Below are 21942 nucleotides of genomic sequence, written 5' to 3' on the forward strand. Positions count from 1 at the left end.
CCCTCCAGCTTTCTTCTAAATGCAGTTTGTATACTCAATCTTTTTCCATCCTTTTGTTTTCAGTCCATCTGTATCTTTGAACATAGAGTATGTTTTCTGTAGACAGTATACAGTTGGATCTTATTTTTTGATCCAGTCTGAAAATATTTGCCTTTTGATTGGATTGTTTAATCCACTCATATTTAGTGGTGCTATTGATGTATATTTGGATTTACATCAGCTACTTTACTTCTTTTCCCCTCTATGTCCCACGTATTTTTGTTCCTCTTTTCTTCTTTTATTGGTCTCTTTTGCTATAAGTGAATACATTCTAGTGTAACATTTTAATTCCTTTAGTGACTTTTTTTAAATTTTTTCAATTTATTTATTTTCAGAAAAACAGTATTCATTATTTTTTTTTTGAGTTATTTTCTTAGTGATTATTTTAGGTCTTACAACACAAAGCCTAACTTCTCAGAATGTATTTCAGATTTATACTAATTTAAGAACATTATTTCAATACAGCTCTGTTCTCTTTCTATTTACCTGTTACTTTTGTCCATATTATTTTTATGTATTTTCAAATCAAATAATACATTGCTGTATTATTACGTTACATAATTTTATTTTATTTTATTTTTTTTTTTAAGACTTTATTTATTTATCAGAGAGAGAGAGGGGGAGAGAGCGAGCACAGGCAGACAGAATGGCAGGCAGAGGCAGAGGGAGAAGCAGGCTCCCTGCTGAGCAAGGAGCCGGATGTGGGACTCGATCCCAGGACGCTGGGATCATGACCTGAGCCGAAGGCAGCTGCTTAACCAACTGAGCCACCCAGGCGTCCCACGTTACATAATTTTAGAGCAAGAATATATTCATGCAGTTCATTACATAACACTTCTTCTTTACTATTTATGATTCTTTTCTTTTGTTTTTGTAGATTCACATTCCCATCTGATGTCACTTCTTATTCCAGGACAGTTTTGCTCCTACCTACATTACTTGTATTGTTAATACCAAATATTTACTATTTCTCTAAGTTATAGGCCCAACATTACAATTTTATATGTATGACATTACTCTTTTAAGAAGTTAAGGGAAGAATGCCAAAGATATATGCAACTATATAGTTCTTTGTAATTATGCATATAATGGCCTTTATTGGCAATATTTATTTGCCTCTTTAATTTGCTCTCTATTTTTAAATTTGGGTTTGAATTAGGGTCTGAAGTCACTTTCAGACCCTAAGCAGCAAGGAAAAAATAACTCCTCACATAGAGGAGTTAATTTCTTTTAATATTTCTTTTAAGGCATTTTTTCAGCATTAAATTATCTTTAGTTTTGTTTACCTGGAAATGTGTATTTTATCCCCATTTTTGAAAGTTAGTATGCTGGATATTAGATTTTTGATCAGTGGTTTTTGTTTTGGTTTTTTGGCCTGCAGCATTTTGAATGTGTCATGCCTCTGTCTTCTGGCCTCCAAAATCTCTGATGATAAATCAGCTATTAATCTGATTGGGGTTCCTTTCTATGTGAGGAGTTATTTTTTCCTTGCTGCTTTCAAGATTTTCTCTTGCAACATTTTTTATCTTATAGGTCAGAGCTGGGTATCAGTTCATTTATCTTACTCAGAATTTGTTGAAATTCTTGGATGGAATTTGCTCACCAAATTTGGCAAGTTTTCACCTTTCATTTATTTATTTGAATGTTTTTCTGTTACTTTCTCTCCTTCTTATACTCTCATCCATTAGGTTGGTGCCGTTGATGGTTTGTCTCATTTCTGTTCATTTTTCTGCGTCTTTTGATCTTAGTCTTCTTCAGATTGCATAATTTTCCTTCATCTCTCCTCAAGTTTGCTGTTAGTTTCCTCTTTCAGCTGAAATGTACTGCTGAGTCACTCAAATCAAGTTTTTATTTCAGCAACTGTGCCATTCAACTCTAGATATTTCACTTTTTTCTTTTTTATAATTTTTGTTTCTCTGTTGCTATTCTGCATGTGATAAGACCTTATCCTCCTATTTTTCTTTACTTCCTTAGCCATTGTTTCCTTTAGTTCCTTGAACATATTTGTAACAAATCATTGTCTGTTAAGTCTGATGTCTGGCCCTCCCCTAGGCTTTTTTCCCCTTGTGTATGAATTGCATTATCCCATTTGTTTACATGCCTTGGGATATTTTATTGGAAACTTCATGTTAGATAATGTATTTTAGCAATTCTGGATACTAATTCCTCTCTCCCCAGGGCTTGTTGCTGCTATGGTTTTTTTTTTGTTGTTGTTGTTGTTGTTGTTGTTTTGTTTTGTGTGTGTGTGTGTGTGTGTGTGTGTGTGTGTGTGTGTGTGTGTTAGTGTAGAGTTGGCTGGCCTGTTTCAGTGATGTCTGTCACTGATGGTGTTGCATGGAGACCATGCTGTGGGGAAGCATACCATAACCTCAGATGGCCATAGTTTAGTAAGACACTCTCTGACCATCTTTTTCCTGTCCTGTTTATCTGTCTGTCTTGTTTTCTCACACCCAGCTATTATTCTCTATTAATTGCCAAATGATTGTTAGGTCATTTTGGACAGTTCCCAGGAGTGTAAATTGTTCCAATTAAATTCAGTTCCTTTAGTTAGTCTTTGAGTCTTTCAGGGTTAGTCTTTGAGTCTAGGCTTTGTGATTTGTTCTAAACTAGGAGGGTTTTCTTTACCTGTTATTTTCCTGGTATTTTATGTTAAATTTCTACCTTTTCTAGTGTCTGGCTCATTGCTACTGTGGAGCTTGACAGTCTCCTCTTAAATCGCTTCCCAGAAAATGTCTGTTGTTTTGAGATATCCTTAGGTTTGAACTTTTCCACACTGTTTCAAAAAATGTAACTTTCTTTGGGGAAAGCTATAGTGTTCTCTGTTCTTGTGGCCTGCCTCCCTTCTTTGGCAAAGTGTCTGCATTACTGCTCTGGGTGCTGAAAGGAGGCAGGGATAGTGACCAACTTCTTTTGGAGTAACACCTCTGCTTTATGAGTAGGGTACGGGGTGAGGGTGGTAACCTCTTGTCTTCTGAGCTTGCCTCTCCAGGCAGTTCGACTCAATGAGTGAGCTTGGGCAAGGGTGATGGGAGACACATATTCTCAGCCTTCTGCACCTGGTGTAGGGTTTCCATCCTACCAATGGGGGCTGGGAGGAAGAATGGAACCCTTGATAACTAAGGATCTTTTGCCTAGAATATAGTATGTACCCACGCTATGGATTTGGGGGGTGGTGAGAGATGCTTGTGGTTTGCTCCACTTGGGGAGGTACTGTAGCTCTAGGTGGGGAGCATTAGGGAGAGGAAGCCCTATGCTATTGTCTGAAACCTCCCTAAGTAAGCTTCCATCATGGCAAATTGGGGTGGGGGTAGGGAATGGGTTTAAAGGGTAGATTCTCACTGTTCTTAAAGAAATTTAGTAAATTTCCCTGAATAAATGTACTTCCATTTGCTGTTTCCATTATGACAATATCCAGAAACGATGATAGATGATATATAGATAGATATAGGTAAAGATATAGTAAGTATAAATATAGATACAGATTTTTATATATATTTATATATATATATAATTATATATATTATATATATATAATTATATATATGTATAAAATTATACTTTACTTATAATAAGTATAAATATAGATACAGATTTTTGTTTGTTTTTAATTATTTTTACCAGTTGTGGTTGTTTCATTGGGGAAAAGGCCCACAGATGGAGTCATGCTACCATTCCAGAAGTGTCTGTCAAGAAATTTAATTACCTTTTGGTATTAGAATATTGGTGTCATTGTGAGTTCAGTTATTTAAGTCAGGAATAAATTCAAAACAATATAGGTAGAGTCGTGTTCCCACTCATCGAGTTTGGATGTTTTCTTATACCTATGAAGAGAAAAATAATTTACTGCTTTTAACATTACTAATTTATTTCCAAATGTCTTGCTAAAGACCTTGTAAGAACTTTTTCAAACGTATGTTGAAAGTAAGGATGCTGGGCAATGGGAGGTCTATCTCTAAGTTTAGAAGATAGGGCCCTTGTGAAAAGGGAAGCTTCTTGTTTATTTTTAAAGATTTGTTCATGTTACTTTAAGCCTATACAAATTCTGGCTCAGTGTACACCTTTTTATGTGCTCTGACTACCATATTAATGCATGGTGGATTGTTTCTTGTTTTGTTTGTTGTTTTCACTCTCCTCAACCTGTAGAGAAGAGGAAAACCAGCCTATTGGACCAGCTCACCAACACCAGCGGGACTGTCATTGGCGTGACTTCCTGCATTGTGATCATCCTTATTATCATTTCTGTCATTGTGCAGATCAAACAGCCTCGTAAAAAATATGTCCAAAGGAAATCAGACTTTGACCAGACAGTTTTCCAGGAGGTGTTTGAACCTCCTCATTATGAGTTATGTACTCTAAGAGGGACAGCAGCTACAGCTGACTTTGCAGATGTGGCAGATGACTTTGAAAACTACCATAAACTGCGGAGATCCTCTTCCAAATGCGTTCACGACCATCACTGTGGGTCACAAGTGTCCAGTACGAAAGGCAGCCGCAGTAACCTCAGCACAAGAGATGCTTCTGTCTTGACAGAGATGCCCCCACAGCCCATCAAACCCCTCATCCCGCCCATGAGCAGAAGAAACATTCTCGTCATGAAACACAACTACTCGCAAGATGCTGCAGATGCCTGTGACATTGACGAGATCGAGGAGGTGCCAACGACGAGTCACAGGCTGTCCCGCCACGACAAAGCCGTCCAGCGGTCAGTATCAATAGATTTTTTGATGACACCTAGAACCTGAGGACTGAAATGCCTCCAGAATATTGTGTTCTAGTTGATCTTCTTATTTCAGTTTCTTTTTATAACAATTTAAACCATAGTGTCTCAATTTTTTCTTCTCCCTTTTCCTTTTCAATGCTATCCAGACCCTTCCTAAGTCCTATTTATATACATAGGTGTTTGTGTGTGAGCACACACAGACCAAAGATATGTCATTTATTTCTACACATATATAATATTTATTTCTACAAAAATTATGGTTTTAATTTATATTATAAATTTGTATTGCTAATTTGCTGCCACATATTCATGAATTTTGCTTTCATCAATACTTAATATATTTTCAGATATAAAATGCTATTTGGAAATAACTGCCTTACCAAGATGGGTAGCCCATCTTATTGAATAATTTTAATGTAAAAATAACGTATTTTGCAATATGATGTATTATATTTTTTGTATGAAAATGAAAATGCCGAAACCCTTTTTTCCCATATCACATGATACTTACATGACAAATTGCATATAATAGTATGGTATGCTAAAATACTAAACATTTATATTTAAATGTAGAAAAAATAGTAGAAACATTTGATTCACCTTCAACATAAAGATAATATTATCAGTATCATATTATTAGCCCTAAAATTGGTAAAAATTTTGGGGATAGAAAATTTAATTAAGGGAAAATATGTCTATTTTAAACCCCCAAAACCCGAAATACATATGTCCTGTTTTGCATGTTTACTAGCATTCAGTTTGTTTTATAAATGGACATACTTTCTCAATTCATCATGCATCTTCAAAACCTAAAATATTTTCAGTTAATTTAATAATTTTGCATGCTGATGGAAAAAATATATTTCCATAATTTTATTAATTTTTAGGAATGCTTTTAAGTAAATATTTGTATGCATATTTATTTTTTGTGCAAGTATTACTTTGTTGAATGAAATAGCCATAACATTCCAGGTTCTGCCTCATTGGGTCTCTAAGCAAACATGAATCTGAATACAACACAACTAGGGTCTAAAAAGAAAATTCAAGGTAAGCGAATGCCCTTGGTTCCTTCTCCCACCTTGTTGTATTGTTTTGTTTTGTTTTGTTGCAATTGTCTTGTAGATTTTTTTTTAGGGAATGTGCTCTTTTTTCATTATCTCTTGAGATAAGTGTTTCATAATACTTCATAATCAGAAATATGCTGGATTCAGTGCTGATGGAGTGATGGCTTTTAGCATACATATCTTTAAAATAAATGTTCATATTCTTATCATCAGGCATTGTACTAGAATGTTATTTCAAACAGGATGTTAAATTAGCAAGTTAAATTTTACATATTTCAAGGTTAAAATAAAAAAATAGTAAATTTTCAAAAATATCAGAAGAAATGCAAGTTTTTCATAACAAAAACAATGGAATATTGTCTCAATATAACTGAAGTCGACACATGCAGTTGGTAATTTTCTTATTTAATTTGGCAATATTCTACTCAGATTCATACACTAAGTGTTTGGTGGTATTTATATGGTGTGTGCACTCTTTATTTTTGCATGAATATGTAGCTTATTTCATCAAAGTTAAGTGCAGCATGTTATGCCAGATTCTATGATATCAGATTTGAATGCTTAACAGTGTAAATGTTCCATAAATACTAGCTGTCTATGTGTACATCTATTTTGTGATCAAATACCATAAGAGCTTTACTTTTAGCACTTGATAATCTATATCTCTATTAGACTAATTTGTCTCCAATTAAATTTGCTTGACAGCTAAACTCTTCAAAACACTTCAAGCCTATCAACTATTCTTGAATTAGGTGAATGCATTTCCATGCTCTATATTACCTTGATAAATTCATGTATTTGTATGCATTTTTCACTGGGAGAAAATGTTTTAACTGTGTTTTATTTTCAGAGAAGAACTATTTATACAAACATGGGGACTGTGAAACGAAAATTCTCTAGTGAATTGTGAAAAGTGGACATATTTCTAAATTCATTCCACTGCCTTTATCCAAACTTAAGAATTAGAGACATTTGTTATTCCTTCGGCAAGACATCCCCGCTGCACAATGATATGTTCATTTCATAATTTGGTTGCTGGTCACCAAGTGCTCCTTAGTTTTTAAATACATTTTGAGATTTACTGGAAACTTGAAGAAGAAATTAGTTCCTGATTAAGACTATCCCAATTTTTCTTTTTACTCTTAGTTTCACTTTGTTTCTATGTTGTTTTATGTCCTTGTTATATAATTGTACGTTGTGTGACATGTGAACAACACGATTTTGGATGAACTTTGTGTTACATGTACATTGTTTTCATTAGATAGACTGCTTGAGACTAGTGCGTCCCTGAGGGATTTTGAACATGCTACAGTTAAGAAGTGAAAATATGGACCATGGAAGAACCAGCTAGAGGTTTTATGGACTATTAACATCTATTATTGTATAATGATTAAATGCAGCCAAGAGTCATGAGTAAAAATACCAGATTGCAATAAGAAACATCTGATTTTTTTTTTTTTTTAGTCTTTCCCAATTTCCTTTTTGTTTGATATCAAAGGAAGATACTAAGTTTCAGAAAGAGGTTTTGAAATCAGGTAATTTACCATTCAGACCCATCAGTAGAAATGTTTTTTGATTAAGCACTTAGCAATATGACTGAATTGACAGTTTGAGAAAATACCCTGCATGTCAGTACTGGATATTTGAGTTGGAAAAATATCCTTTTTATTAGACACATTGTAAAAAGCATGCATTCTCGGATACTGCTGTTACGCTTCCATTTCTTTGTGTCATATGCTTGCTACTTGTAACTTTTTATATAAAGATATATAAAAATGTATAATAATTTCCTAACGAGTTAAGAAAAATGTTTTCTTCTATTAGAGTGATAAAAAATTGACTTACATAAGTGCACACTTTATATCAACTCTTTCTACCTGTTAGGCTCTAGGATGTCTTTTAGTATTGAGGCTTACTTCTCTAAATTTGATCTCTCAAATTTTATGACTATGTTCTCCTTTTAGAATAGGACAATCTTTTTAAATGCTTTAAAATCACAGGCCCTTTTAAGAACCAAATTATGCCATTCCGAGTTGTTCTCCTACTCAGGCACACATATAATACCCGAAAGCTTACTAATCATGATGTGTTTAATATAAATAAAGCAAAATCATATAATATATTTAATTGTTGTTGAGTCATATACACACTCTCTAAAGTTTGATTTAATAAATGGGTACTTTTTAAATATTCAATGTGTATTCCTAGAAAATAAATTTTAAAAATCAGAATTACTGCAAATCCGCTTACCAACATCTCCAAAACTGCTGAATTCTATGGAAGTCTGGCCTTCAAATAGTGAAGTAGTCTGGTCTATCACAGTTAAAACTTTGTGACTCAAGCAGGCTTTACAAACCTATAGGTGAATTACTTGCATCCATCTCCATTAGGAATTCAATTTCATATATGCTACAGAAACAAATAAATGGGAAAGAAAATAAAATTTTATGATAGAAACATTAAAGAATTATCATAGCAATTCTGAATAACCTGTATTGAAAAAAATGTCAATATACATAAATAATCACTTCCATGAATGTGATACACTGATGTATAGAAAATATATTGAATGTGATAAAGAAAGATTATTTCTATTGTTTTGCTACCTATTTTGTACACAGTTTATGTCACAATCTAGCCTTTAGTATTTGACTTGACTGATTTATTTAGTTGCATGCCAACCCTTATGCCCTTTAATTCAAATTTAATGCACCCACAGATTAATTTTGAAGTGGTTAGCCATATTTTATTTTCCCTATTTAGAAATCTTCATAAGACCACTTACAATTTGAATGAATAATCTCAGAAAAGTACGATATTCATGTCAAGACTTATTTATACAGCAAAAAAGGAAAATAAATTAAGTGAACCACTTGACTCTTCACTTGCCCTATAGCTGTCCACAGGCAGTTCTCCCTAAATATGCAGAAGGCTCCTGATCTGCTGGTTCAATGCTTAAAGGATATTTGCACCAGAAATCCACTCATCAACAACCAAAAATCCAACCACACTAAGTAAAATGACAAAGATGGATGTCTTATGTATATTTAGTACACAACAGCTCCATGGGAAAACAAAAATATTTCAAGTGAAGACTAGACTAGGTCTCCTCAGTGGTCATACAAAAAAGAAAGAAAGAAAGAAAGAAAGAAAGAAAGAAAGAAAGAAAGAAAGAAAGGAAGAAAAGAAACTTAACAATGGTCATTGATGAATCATAAGAGAAGGTAGTGATGACATGAATCATGAATGCAGGGACCTGGGGCTCCCTGTTGGCCCTTGATGTAACTCTAGATGCTAGATCTGGGAAACAGGGGAGTCCATGATGCCTGGGAAGTCCCTGGAGGAGGCTCTTTAAAAGCCAGGACTGACATTTATCCATATATTATAAATTCCTATTGACTGGCACACCAGATCTTACACCTAAATATCAAACTTTGGTTTAGATTCAAATAGGGAGACACACTGTGGTTAAGGAATGAGGTGTTTTAAGACGTTCAAGATGTTTCAAGATATTTGAAATCAAGTTATTTTAATAAATAATGATATTTTTTGATAAAGTGAATTCAAATATGACTTACACAAGTGCTTTATTAATTCCACAAGATGTTCTAAAAGCATAGTTACACACGTTAGTTAATTTGAAAATAGCTGTTTTCCTTTTATTTCTTTATTTTTGAATTCACTTTCAAAAACTGGAAGACATATCATGAGTCTATGCAACACCTGTGAAACCCTGCTTTCAGCCTCTTCCATTTGTCCAAGTGCATTTCGATTGCCTAATTCAAGATTGATGTGCTGATTTGGAAATGCGATTTTTTGTACCTGATTTTATATACATGCACTTTCTATGAATCATATTGCAAAATAGAGATATGTGATGTTGATCTTCCATAATTCACTTTCATTTGGTCAGATAATTAAATGTGGCTATAACTGTAACTGGAAATGAGTGTTTTTGGACTTTTAAAGGAGAACAATCCACTTTGTGGAAATGTTGGCTTGTATGTTTTGCATAACTTTTTTCCACTAAAAATATTTCAATCGGTCTGACTCTATAAACTGTTATTCCTAGTGTTTAATAAAGTTAGGTCTTTGACAAAAACTGAATGAATATTCACGTAAGCTGTTGCATCAACGTCTTTGTTTTTTCCCTTAGGAATTTGGTTTTTCCTCAAATTTGGTAGCTTAAAAAAAATCCCATGAATGGATTTTCCTCAACCTCTGAATATCATAATAAATGGCAAAATATGATATTGGTTCCTGTTACCTTAATTAAAGTAATGGAAAATAACTTATTTATGTATTAGTGGCAAAATACATAATAGAATTTTATCTTATTATGAAGTTTGTATATTTCAATGATGAAAATGATTCCTGTCAGATTCCAGCTCTTGAGGGAGGTTAGGTAAATAAAACCTGTAAAATTCTCTGAATCCTGAATGTATATGATTTGAGGAGTGAGTTTCAGTTTTTTCCAATTTCTCTGAACTGAGCTAGTTTTGATGTCATGTCTACTTATGATTCTTTCTTCCTTTTGTTTGTTTCTATCTGTCACACAATGGCACAGAGAGCTCAGCCAACAAAATGTTAAATAGATGAAGAATAGAAGTATCTATTCTTCTATAGAAAAACTTGGACTTGAATTTATTATAATTCTTTTATCCATTTAATTAATATTTCCCATTCTTCTCTTAAAGGTTGAAAAAAAGTAGCAAAGCAAACTATATTGTAAAAATAGCAGAGATGTATTTTTATAAATAATCTTGTTCCATAAATCTGAGGCCCTATGTTAACATAGATTTATCCTGATTCATTCTATTAATGAGTTGTTTAAATCATACTGCAAATTTCTTTAACCTTAACTTTATTTGACTCACTCAAATAAATCCAACAGTGTCATAGAAATACCAATGTGGGTGACCAATGTCAGACGCTCTTCTTACCTCATCAATTTTTTATCAATTCTTAACACCTCAATACAATTTTTTATTGTAGCTTCTGGTTCTGTAATTCCTTGTGCATTATTTAAAAAGCAAATGCCCTCTTAACATGCCTTTAATTCCTCAGAGTTAGGAATAATAAACTCTACCTGCTTCAGACGTATGTCATTTATGAGTGTCTAGGGTTGGTTTTCAGAAAATTGTTTATACAATTATGTAATTAAACCACTGTTTTATATTCCTAGTAATTATGCAATTCAGTATATGCTGGTTTGTCCCTAACTTCTACCGCCTCTCCAAAGTCTGAGCTATGCCATTTTACATTGGTCAATTATTTGAAAAGTTATTTTTTTGTTCTCCAAACAGTCACAGATGTAGACAAAAAACATAACAGCGAGCAGAAAATACAATGTTTAAATTTTTTAAAAGAAAACATTTCTATTATGTCATATTATGAAATTTGTACTTTTTTGTCACTTTCTCATGAGTTAAGTTTAATAGCATAGCCAGTCTTTTGATCCTGTACAGTCTATATACTGAGATTCTGCCTAAGTGATTTGGGGATGAAAAAAAAAAAAAAAAAAGAGGCAGCAGTCTGTTGGGGAACATGATTATGGCGTTTCATAGAAGGAAGCGTGTTTAGAGGAGCTAGATCAGAAAAATGAAACCCAAAATTATTTGCCAAGTTTTTCACCTTAAAAAGCTAATTAGCTATCACCTTCATAATTTTGAATGGAAGATAAAATATATTAAATTGTCAAGAGAATGCAATGCAGATGATTTTTCTAAGATTTTATTTATTTACTTGAGAGAGGGAGAAAGAGAGAGCATGAACATGAGCAAGCAGCAGGAGGGGCAGAAGGAAGGGGAGAGAAGGAATCCCAGGCAGATTCTGAGCTGAGCAACGTGGGCCTGGATTTCAGGACCCTGAGCTCACGACCTGAGTGGAAACCAAGAGTCAGCCATCTAAGGGACAGAGCCACCCAGGTACCCACCTCTCCCCGATGATTTCTCATAGTAAAGAAGTTGGTAGCATAAAAATGGGATACAAACACCTTCTCAAGGGGATCGAGAAAGGCTTAATGAATAGCCGTCCTGTTAAGCAGATCTTGAAATTTGGAGACCATCAAATAATGGGCCAAGGAAGTATTTTCACCGAGAGAAATTGGAGCAGGGAGTAGTTGGGAGGCCACATGTTTATTTCAGTTAGCTGGAGCGTAGGAGTAGACAAAAGGAGAAATAGTAAATATAGTTGACAGAGTAGGTTGGCATTTGCATCATGATTTCTGAGTGCACATAGTTTCATCTAAAGAGGTTCATATTTTATTACAAGGAGAATATTTTAATGCTTCTTAGCATATATGGTTTATGAATTATACTTTAAGTCACATCCTCTGATAGCAGTATGTTTGCTCAATTGAATTAGACTAGAATAAGTAAAGGAAATTAAAGCAATACAAAGGCAAAACATTAAAAAAGAATAGCTGATTGTTAGATATCCAGAAATATCTGTTTTGCTTTTGTTTATTTTCTGCCATATTTTTTTAACTTTCAAGATTATGATTAACTCACTAACCAACCCATTGAGCCCTATGTGCTAAATACCGTATGGAGGGTTTCAAATCAAGTGTTCTGTTGGTCCTGTTAGCAGTCCTAACACTACTAATAACAATACTTGTTGTTGCGGTTGTTGTTTTTCTGTTGTACATATGAGGAAATTGAAGAGAGTTTTCTATTAACTCTTCTAAGATTCCATGATGATAAATACGGCACCAACCCTAATGATTAATGTTAGATTCAGCCAACAGTCTTCACCCATGTGCTTATGGCTCTCCAATGGTCAACATGGCACTAGTTCATATCCATAGAAACCCCATAGTTTTGTGTTTTCTCATCTGCAAAAATATGTATTATAGCAGCTTCTCTCTACCCTGTAGCACTTAAGGGTCAAATAATGCATTGGAGGATATTTTTATATCCTATAATACATTATAAATACGTAGTTTTCCCTAAGTCATGTGTAAACTTCATTTATTGCCGACATGGAGCAAGTACATCATCTGTAACGAGCAGTGACAAAGAATGATTCCAGCCTTCTTGTCTTCACAGTGAAATGACTGACTCCCAGAACCCACTGATTGTTATTCACCGGAATGGCGTTTTCTCTGATGTTCACTTTGTTACGTTATTTTATTGAGTTCTGAAGTGACCCCAAAAGCCCTAGAAATAAGTATACCCTGAAATACCAACACTTGAAAGAAAATCCTGTTTTCAATCCCAGCCAATTGCTCAATAGACATTTGCATGATATAAATAGTGGATAAGCGAGCATGTAGACAGTTACATAGAAGATTGCACTCTCCAAGCCACAATTATGATGTAAAATGTGGTATAATGCACTAAAAATAATGTGTCCTTTTTGAACAGGAAAAATTCAAACTCAAACTTTAGGTTCACTTCATACTACTTATGTGCTCTTAAAAAAAGCTGTTCACAGTGCACAGTCAATGTGGGTCTATTAAATGAGCAGATGAGTAGAAAAATTACATTTAAGAAGTAACTAAATTTCTTTATTTGACACAGAAGCACTGTCCTGACCTGACACCCGCCCATATATCTAGCCCTTCCTTCTAGAACTTATAGAACTAAGCTGGATTCTAAAGGAAGCCTGAAAAAGTATTGTTTTATAACTGGTATGATAGGTATACTAGCTTAAAAAAACAAAAAACAAAAAACAAAAAATAGCAGGTTGTGGTTTCCAAACAAGCACACACAGGATACAAACGAACAAACAGCAATGGTAAGTTTTGAAACACAAAAACTTAGAATAACATTTAAATAGAATTTCTTGAAGTAGCAATACTCATGGATCAATTGATATATATCAATTCAGTATACTTAGGAACCTTGGGTGGTTCATGATTTTTAACTTCTCACACATGCTAACTTTAGAAATGGAAGTGTCTTTTCAAAAATATCACTCTTTAAAATGCAGCTTTTCCAAGCGGCTCATCATTGTTAAGATGTATCTTATGAACACATTTTCCTATAATATATCACCCAACTTTCTGAAAGGACTGTCTATGTGTTTAAAATGATTCTGTCATTAATTGATAATAAAGTATTTTATAAAATGTTAGTGCAGTTGGGAGAAAACACTCTCTACTCCCTTATAGTCAAGCTTTTTCTCCCATTAACATTGAGACTTATAAAATAGGGAGGTATTTTCTGACCAGACGCTTATCCTTTTGTCTCTTGTAAATGCGTATCATTTATTGAAGGACTGTGTCTGTTGGTGAGATAAACTATCTGACCTTCAATTGACGGCTCTGAATGACCAGGCCTGGGAACTGCAAGCCGGTCATTTCCTTTGCCAGCTGGTCCCTGCTCAGATCTCCTAACAGGGCAGTAGAGGAAGACGGAGTCAGCTGAGGACCTCAGAGACTTACTTGCTGTTTGCTTCTGTCCCTGTAACATCATCCAAGCATCCTCGCTTGGGTTCAACAGCAGCCTCAGCCTCTTTTGGCACCTGGAGACCATGCCTCCTAGCATCCCTCAAAGGTATCTGCAGAACCAGGCCTGCTCTCCTCAAATCGCTGAGCCCTGCCTCCAGGACACCTTCTAGGTTCTGGATTATGAAAAACCTCATTCTGTTCCCATTGTTTCCTGAGCCTGAGGGCTGGTCAGCCTTCACATACCTTATGATCCTTATCCTCTGTTTGTTTTCCTGGCCTTCCAACCTTCGCAACAGATTCCTTTCAACACACACCCTCTCGATGTATCTGGTACGTTTTCTGTTTTTTACTGGCTGGAGGATTCTAATGGGTTTTACCTGGCATTCTTATCCAAGAGCATTTTGAAATTATTTCCTGAGAGTCTTTTGCTTACCTTATGAAACTTTGCCTAGTTAAATTTCATATGCTGGCTAAATTATTTCTGAAATATTACTTCTATAGCATGAACTATTAAAATGTATGTGACTATAATGTGTATGTTGGTAATGAACAGGTGTTCTTTTTCATGGGGTGGGTATTTTTCATGTCTTGTTGGGACTTATAAGGGAGGGGGGAGAGATATCATTTGTAGTGATAGGACTTTGAGATTAAAATCATCATGGATCCTCTTTCTAATTTATATTCCTGATCTAGGCAGGCTCCAGGCAACTTCTTAATTCATTTATGTGCACTGTAATCAATTTTTGTGAGTCTTTAAATTTTACTTTATTCTTCAGGAATAAAGTTTTTGTCAAAATGATTGGACAGTTTTGGTCTGCTGATGCCTTCAGGAGAGCCTAGAGATCCTGCTCTTGTCTATTAGAAGTTTCAGAGTATTTCCTAGGGGCTAATAACTTAAATTTGAACTAATCAGCCACAGAGCTTGGCAAGTTAAAATTTTATAACTTCAGTTTTTCACAGGGAATGCCTTCGGATCTAATCACCTGGTGGTGAGAATTTTAATCCCTCTAAGTCAACCACCATCAAACTTTAATCTCAAGGGAACAGGAAGACATCGACATCTGGCTGATAGGTGAACTGACTAATTTTGACTCAGTCTGTGGTCTATTTAAATTGTGATTTTCTGCAGTTTGTGATTATACAGAGGGAAAAGATCCATTTTTCTGGTTTAATCAGATGAAACCATAGCTTGTTACGATAAACTCATTTCATACAAGAAATATTCTTGACACTACTTAAATTTAGACTTTTCCCAGAACACTCACATGTATCTATCCCTGTTGTCCTAGTAAATCTAGCAAATGTAGCCATTTCTGAAAGCGCAGAAAGAACAGACTTTATCTCGACAGAGCTTTAACCAGCAAAACAGTAGCTCTGCACTGAAGTGTTAAGAATACGTAACCACTGCTGAGTGTGCAGTGTCTGTGAGATACTGTTCTGAGTATTTTACAGGTGTTCACACAGTTAGTTCTCACAAAAACCTTACAAGGTCATTATTATTAGTTTTATTTTACAAATGAGAAAAAAAGAGTTCTAAAGATATTAAATATCGTTTCCAAAATCATGTCACTAGTACATGGTAAGGCCTGGATTTAAACATTGAAAGTCTGAATGGATATGGAACCTATCGTCCTTTTTTTTTTTTTTTTAAGATTTTATTTATTTAATTGAGAGAGCACACACAAGCGAGGAGGAGCAGAGGGAAGGGGAGAAGCAGGCTCCCCACCAAGCAAGGAGCCCAATGCAGCGCTCCATCCCAGGACCCTGGGATCATGACCTGAGCCAAAGGCAGATGCTTAACCCACTGAGCCACCCGGGCGCCTGTGGAATCTATAGTCTTGAACTGTGAATCAAATTGCTTCTCACTGATTCTCCACTTGTTGATTTTAATGAGTGGGTAGAAAAATATTAGTTACTGATTTAAATCCACTCTTTCTAACCTTGGTGAGTACTGAGACAGGAGAGACAAGGATCAGACGATAGACATAACAGTGAATTCTCCTTAAAAGCATGTTTAGGAATTCCCATGGAGATACTGGAGAAGAATAATGGAGGATCTTTATCTACAATTTTAGCATGATGTATCTGGTCTGTCTAGGTTGCTTATGGTAAATGAATTTAGAATTTATGGATTTATGTATGGCACAAGACCTGCTGAAATCTGTTGGGAGTCAGCATATCACTATCTTAGTAATGCTTCATAACTAAAATATGTTTGTGTAAGCGATGCCCTACATGTGTGCCTTAGACAGTTCCCATACATACAGTGTGTTGGGGTTCTCCTGCTACACTAATAAAGGACCTAGTAAATTCAATTTTTACAACCATACTTCCACACACATCACATTTAACTCAAAAGTACCTGTAGTCTTTGAATTATTGGTAAAATCAGATTCTCTGTGAGATTTGTGATTTTTGTAAGTCTGACTCTTTTTGCTTTCTTAAGGAATTTTGTACAATCTCTTTTGGAACTCAAGAAGTTCAGCGCCAAAGCTGTGTGCTCCTTTGGCTTATGTTGGTGGTTATCACCAGCTCTGTGAAACCATTCAATAAACACACCACAGCTCCTCAGTAAATATTCACTGCATCCATACTAGGTGCACAGAACCGTTTTAGTCACAAAATGGACGAAAAGATTCACTTTTGTGTCACATAATCTAAGTGAAGGAAACATAAACTAAATAACAAGGGAAAGCAATAACAATAAAAATCTTATGGCATGTTGTGAATTTACCTTGACAAAAAAAAAAACAAACAGTAATAAGGCTATTAAGAGATGGAAGTGTTGAGATACAGAATTGGCATGTCATGTGGAAATGGCATGCAACATCTCTGGAAACGTGATTTTGACCACAATCTTAATGGACTAAAGTAGTGAGACTTGTCCATCTCTGAGAGAAGAGGTTTTCTGGCCGAAAGAGTGTGCTGGGTGTGCCTGAGAGGACACTGTGGTGAGGACTGGGAAGGAGAGTGGGCAGTAGGAAGCAATGAAGGGGGTGGCCGGGACAGAGAGCAGGTAGGGGTGATCAAAAGCTTTCAAATAGAGAGTTTGTTTGGGCTGAAATGGGAAGTCACCAGAGGGTTTTGTCAGAACGCTGGCACGTTGTGGCTCTGCTTTTCCTGGTCTGCTCTGTCTGTTGTGTTGAGAGGAGTCCGAAAGGAGTAAGGGGGAAGTCAGTGAGAACCGGAGGAAATCCAGGGGTGCGGCTGAGAGATGAAGCAAGTGGGGCGTATCTGTCAAGGTGAGGTCAGGCAAACCAAAGCCACTGTACATAGTCAAGGCATTACAACATATACAGGAGTTAAGGGCTTAAATAACCTTTGGAAATCCTGAGGAACAAAGGTCAGAGAAGCTTCACTGAAGCTCTTAACCCGATGAAACCTGAAGATTCTGCAATTCTCAAGACTCTCTGGGAAGCGCCACAGAACTATTTGAATCTAATGAAGTCGAGTGGGGAGAGTAGTTCTAAAGGACACGCCCCACATATGTGCACATTGTACATGCATTTAGCTGTGTGTGCTTTGGAGGATAAGGGCCGCCGATCTCCTCCACCAGTGGAATCTCACACAAGTGCTCATCACTGACAAATGCTATTCTTCATTTGTACTTTCTAAAATTCCTGAAACCAGAATTATTACCTTTTGTAGTATTGTTTTCAAAGTAATTTCCTTTTCATATGTCATTCATTATTCAATGGCCTGGTAGAGGAAGATAAATACAGTATGGTCACATTCTGTCTTCTGGAAGCCGGAGTTCACTGAACGGATTTCATTATTTAAAAAAGTACCTTGTTGTTTTCATAGCTTCCTTTCCTACTAGTGTACTAACTTTCTGAGGAAAGTAGAAATTCTTTTCATTTTTGTATCCCCAGAATAGCACCTTCCGGGAATACCTGGATTCCCCATAAATACTTTTTGATTGAATGAAAAACTTTTCCGTAATAAAAGGAATCATCATAGGGCAAACTGAGTGCCAACACACTGAAACAATCAGTATGGACCAGGTGTGGAGAGGTAGATACTAAAATGTGTGAATCATTTTATGATTCATGACAAAATTATGATTCTAACTTGAGTGAATTTGTGAAGGTGTAGAAAATAAATGTGAAGAGCAGACAACTATAAGAAGCAAGGTTTTTAAAAAAAGAAGTTATACGAGGCGCCGTGAGGCTTCAAACATCTGTGGATTATTTTGAGTATACCATTTCATTTTTTTCTATTATTATTATTATTATTTAATCAAGGGAATCTTTCAACTGTTCATGATGGACTGGGGAAGAAAAGATTAGAGATTTATACTCTCAAGGCTTACCAAGTATAATGGAATCGATACATTTGTATTTCTTTCAGATACAATTACACTTTTGTTGCAATACTTTGTAAATAAGACAGTTCAATCTTCTTGTCAAGTTCTGAAAGGATATATCTAAGGACTATCCAAGAAAACATTTTGGAAATTGTGCTTATTTAAAACAAAAACAAAAACAAACAAACAAACAAACAAAAAACCAGCAATGCAATAACAACAAAACCCTTTTAGAACCAGACTTGATGCTGTTGCTCTCCGTGGAGCCCTCTCGCTTTACCTGATGGTCCTGGGCAGGTTAGAACATGGCAGAAGCTGGAGCTCAGTCACAGTAAAGGCAAGCAACACACACATCTGTTAAGAGAGTCTGGTTTTCAACAGTAGACACTTAGTTTTCTCATGTCTTAGAGTAAGCATTCATCATGAACATGACAAGTTGCTACGAGTAAGATAAGGTTAGCTGTAAAGAAGATTCTTGGACACACATTGTTTTATTTAATTGTATCTTGACTGTCATTCTGGAGGAAGACATTATTACATTCTTCACTTTATAGGTAAGTAAACTGAATCTTAAAAGAAGTCAGCTAATTTATCTAGTTAACAGAACCAATAAATGGAGGGACTCCCAGACTCTAATCTAAGATTCCTATTGACACACTCATTTGCTACCAAAGTACTAATTTCATATACTGAGCCCCAGGGATGTGCTAATCCTTGATATACATTTTCCAATTCAACCCTTGGAATCACATTGCTGGGGGGTATGAGTCGCCCCGTGCTTTTTCTGAGGGGATTGGCGCTCAGTGATGTTCAACGACCAATACCAAAGAAAGAATTTGTAACCATTTGGAGGGTCAAAGCAAAGCAAAACAAACAAACCAAACAATCACATGCATGCATCCTCATATCTATGAAAACTATTTTCCCCATATCAGTAGTTATTTATTTGGTTTCTCTTTATAGGAATAATGTTGGATTGTCTGTCTTTAATGAAGCACCACCAACACTCTCTACTAGGACTGCAGACTAGCTTTGAAAGTGTCCCTTCCCTCTCTGGCTCTGAGTTGGAATTTGTCAATGAGAGGAACTCACAAAAGATTTGGAAGGGAAGACGGAGTGGAAGTCATTCTCCTTGGGAGGTCGCAGAGGGCAGATGCAGCAGCTCCTTGAGCACATCTGTGAGTTCCCAGTTCTCCATCACAGTGACTGGATGTGGAGACTCCAGCAATCTCCAAGAGCTCTAGGTTCTCTCCCATCCCTGAGCTTCGATCCTCAGTCCTCAGGGACCACTTCTCCAATCCTTGGGCAGCTGCCCTTCCAGACTTTCACTAGCCATGTCCCCTCACACCTGTGGGATCACCAACTCCCATGCTAAATTCCTCATTCTTATAATGCTATAGAAATTCTATTTTCCTGACTGAACCCAGACCAATATAGGTGGAAGATTTGTCTTGTGGCCTAATCCAAATTGTGTTATTGCCAGTAAAGGTGCAGTGATTTTTGGCCATTGGGTGGAACACAGTGGAAATTAAAATATATATATATATATATATATGTATATTGCAATAAATTTGTTTAATTCTACCCAGTTGACTCTGGAAGGGAGGGAATGATAGAAGGCATCAGAGAAATAATTAACATGAGCAAATAAGCCTGTGGCAGTGATGAGGGGAATGTTTATCCTATTGCTTTCACTGGTCAAATAGTGCCATTAAGAAAACATGAATGGCATGTGTTAGCTTTGATGTGAAGGGGATTGCACACACACACGGACGAATGGATTTTGACATTGGACAAGCAAAAATAGGAACAGTATTCTCAGTATCTAGAAATGAGACTAAGTATTTAATATGTTGATAATGATATTGGCATATTCTATATATTGACTATATTTTTAAAAGTCTGTACTCCAGAAAATGTATTTTACTTTTTATTATCAATATGGCTACCATTTGTTGAGTCTATACAAAGTTTGAGCCCATTGAATTTATAAGAAATTACATATATTTTTTGTGATAAGTAATGTAGCACAAGCATATGAAAATAACATTTTCAGGTAAGTCTATGTTTTAAAAGCCTAGGTTTTTAAATCATAGATTATAAGACCTTAAAAGTAAGTTCTTACTACATGCTGAGGGACAGCATATTAAACTATATGTGGTGGGAAAACAGGAGCTTCTTGGGTGCAGAGTGTACAAACCTAAAACAAAATGATGGTACTGTCACTGGTGCTGTCATAAAGATTAATGCAGAGGATGCCCTTTGAAAACAAAAGCTGCTATTAAATGTTCATGATGAGATTCAGCCCCATCTATCAATACCCACTAAATAAAGATTAACAGCCTTCTGTCTATTACAGATGTTACTTCTTCTGTCTGTGTCTCTGAGAGATGAAAGAATCTTTATCCATAATACTGCTGCAAATTTATTATTGAATAGAATGACTATTAAATACATTGTTTGTATACACAAATATATTATTTGACTCTTAATAATCTGATCCAAACAGTTGTACACTATGCTGCCGGTCTGTGACTAAAACAGATTATGGACAACATTCTGTCAGATGCAAGTGAATACTGATTTTTAAATTCAAAATATGATTTATTGGGAATAATACTTCCAAAATAGCATGATGAAGAACTAGGAGACGATATGGTAATGTGTAGGGAGTCTTTGCCACAGTGCCACACAGAATGTATCTAGAGCCAATTCCCAATTCAGAATGTTGCTTACAGTGACAACAAAGGCATCTGGTTTCTGCCTCTCTCGCTTGAAATATGAGCACTCTTACAATCATCACGAATGACAATGAGTTACGCAAACGTCCAGAAGGAGACTTACCTTGCAGTGTTTGCCTTCACATACATTCAACAACATCATGTGAAGCTTTAATGTATAAATGTAAAGAATAAAAGAATTGTTTCAGAAAAAAAAAAATCATTCTAGTGTTCTTGCGAGTCTCCTGTCTTGGTTACTGGATTTTACAGCTTCTGTAATAGCAACGTTCCCTGTTTGACCTTCGTTTTGGCTGAAACACCGTTTGTCACTAATCTGCAGTACCGGCATTCCTGTATCCCTGTTGGGTGGTGCTTCCTTGTGTTCTGCAACCCACCTCTCCACTGAGATAAATATTACTCCAGTGGACCAACAATTAGTATAGGAAATAGTCATCCCTCTAGATGGAAAACTTCATGGGGAGCAGGAGCTCTGTGTTGTTTGTTTCAATTACCTCTCTATATACCATATTCAGTATAGCTCCTGGAACATAGCAGGCTATCAATGCATATCTCATGAATGAATGTGTAAATAACTCAGATAAAATATTTTTTAAATAATGATTTTTTTTCTTTCCTTCCTTCCTCTCTCCCCTTCTCTCTTCCTCTCTCCCTTTTTGCTTGCTTGCTTGCTTTCTTTC

At 35.7% G+C, this 21942-nt stretch overlaps 1 protein-coding gene across 5 annotated transcripts in view; it reads left to right on the forward strand.

The window, feature by feature from the left end:
• Positions 1-21739, forward strand: part of NETO1 (neuropilin and tolloid like 1) — a 125207-nt gene extending 103468 nt beyond the window's left edge. Inside the window, exons 9-12 of one of the 5 annotated variants that reach the window (XR_004278128.1) lie at positions 4183-4741; positions 5732-5806; positions 6529-6575; positions 6674-13484. Coding sequence is in view for 4 of the 5 variants with exons in the window: in XM_032310844.1 (XP_032166735.1) it covers positions 4183-4741; positions 5732-5792 (620 nt within the window). In the remaining variant the exon portion in view is untranslated. Of the gene's footprint in view, positions 1-4182; positions 4742-5731; positions 5807-6528; positions 13485-19487 lie in introns of those variants that run through there. The other 4 variants (XM_032310844.1, XM_032310841.1, XM_032310842.1 and 1 more) reach the window with 4 other exon arrangements.
• The last annotated feature ends 203 nt before the right edge of the window (positions 21740-21942 follow it).

This window comes from Mustela erminea, chromosome 13, assembly GCF_009829155.1.
Source record: "Mustela erminea isolate mMusErm1 chromosome 13, mMusErm1.Pri, whole genome shotgun sequence".
NCBI classification, from domain to species: domain Eukaryota; kingdom Metazoa; phylum Chordata; class Mammalia; order Carnivora; family Mustelidae; genus Mustela; species Mustela erminea.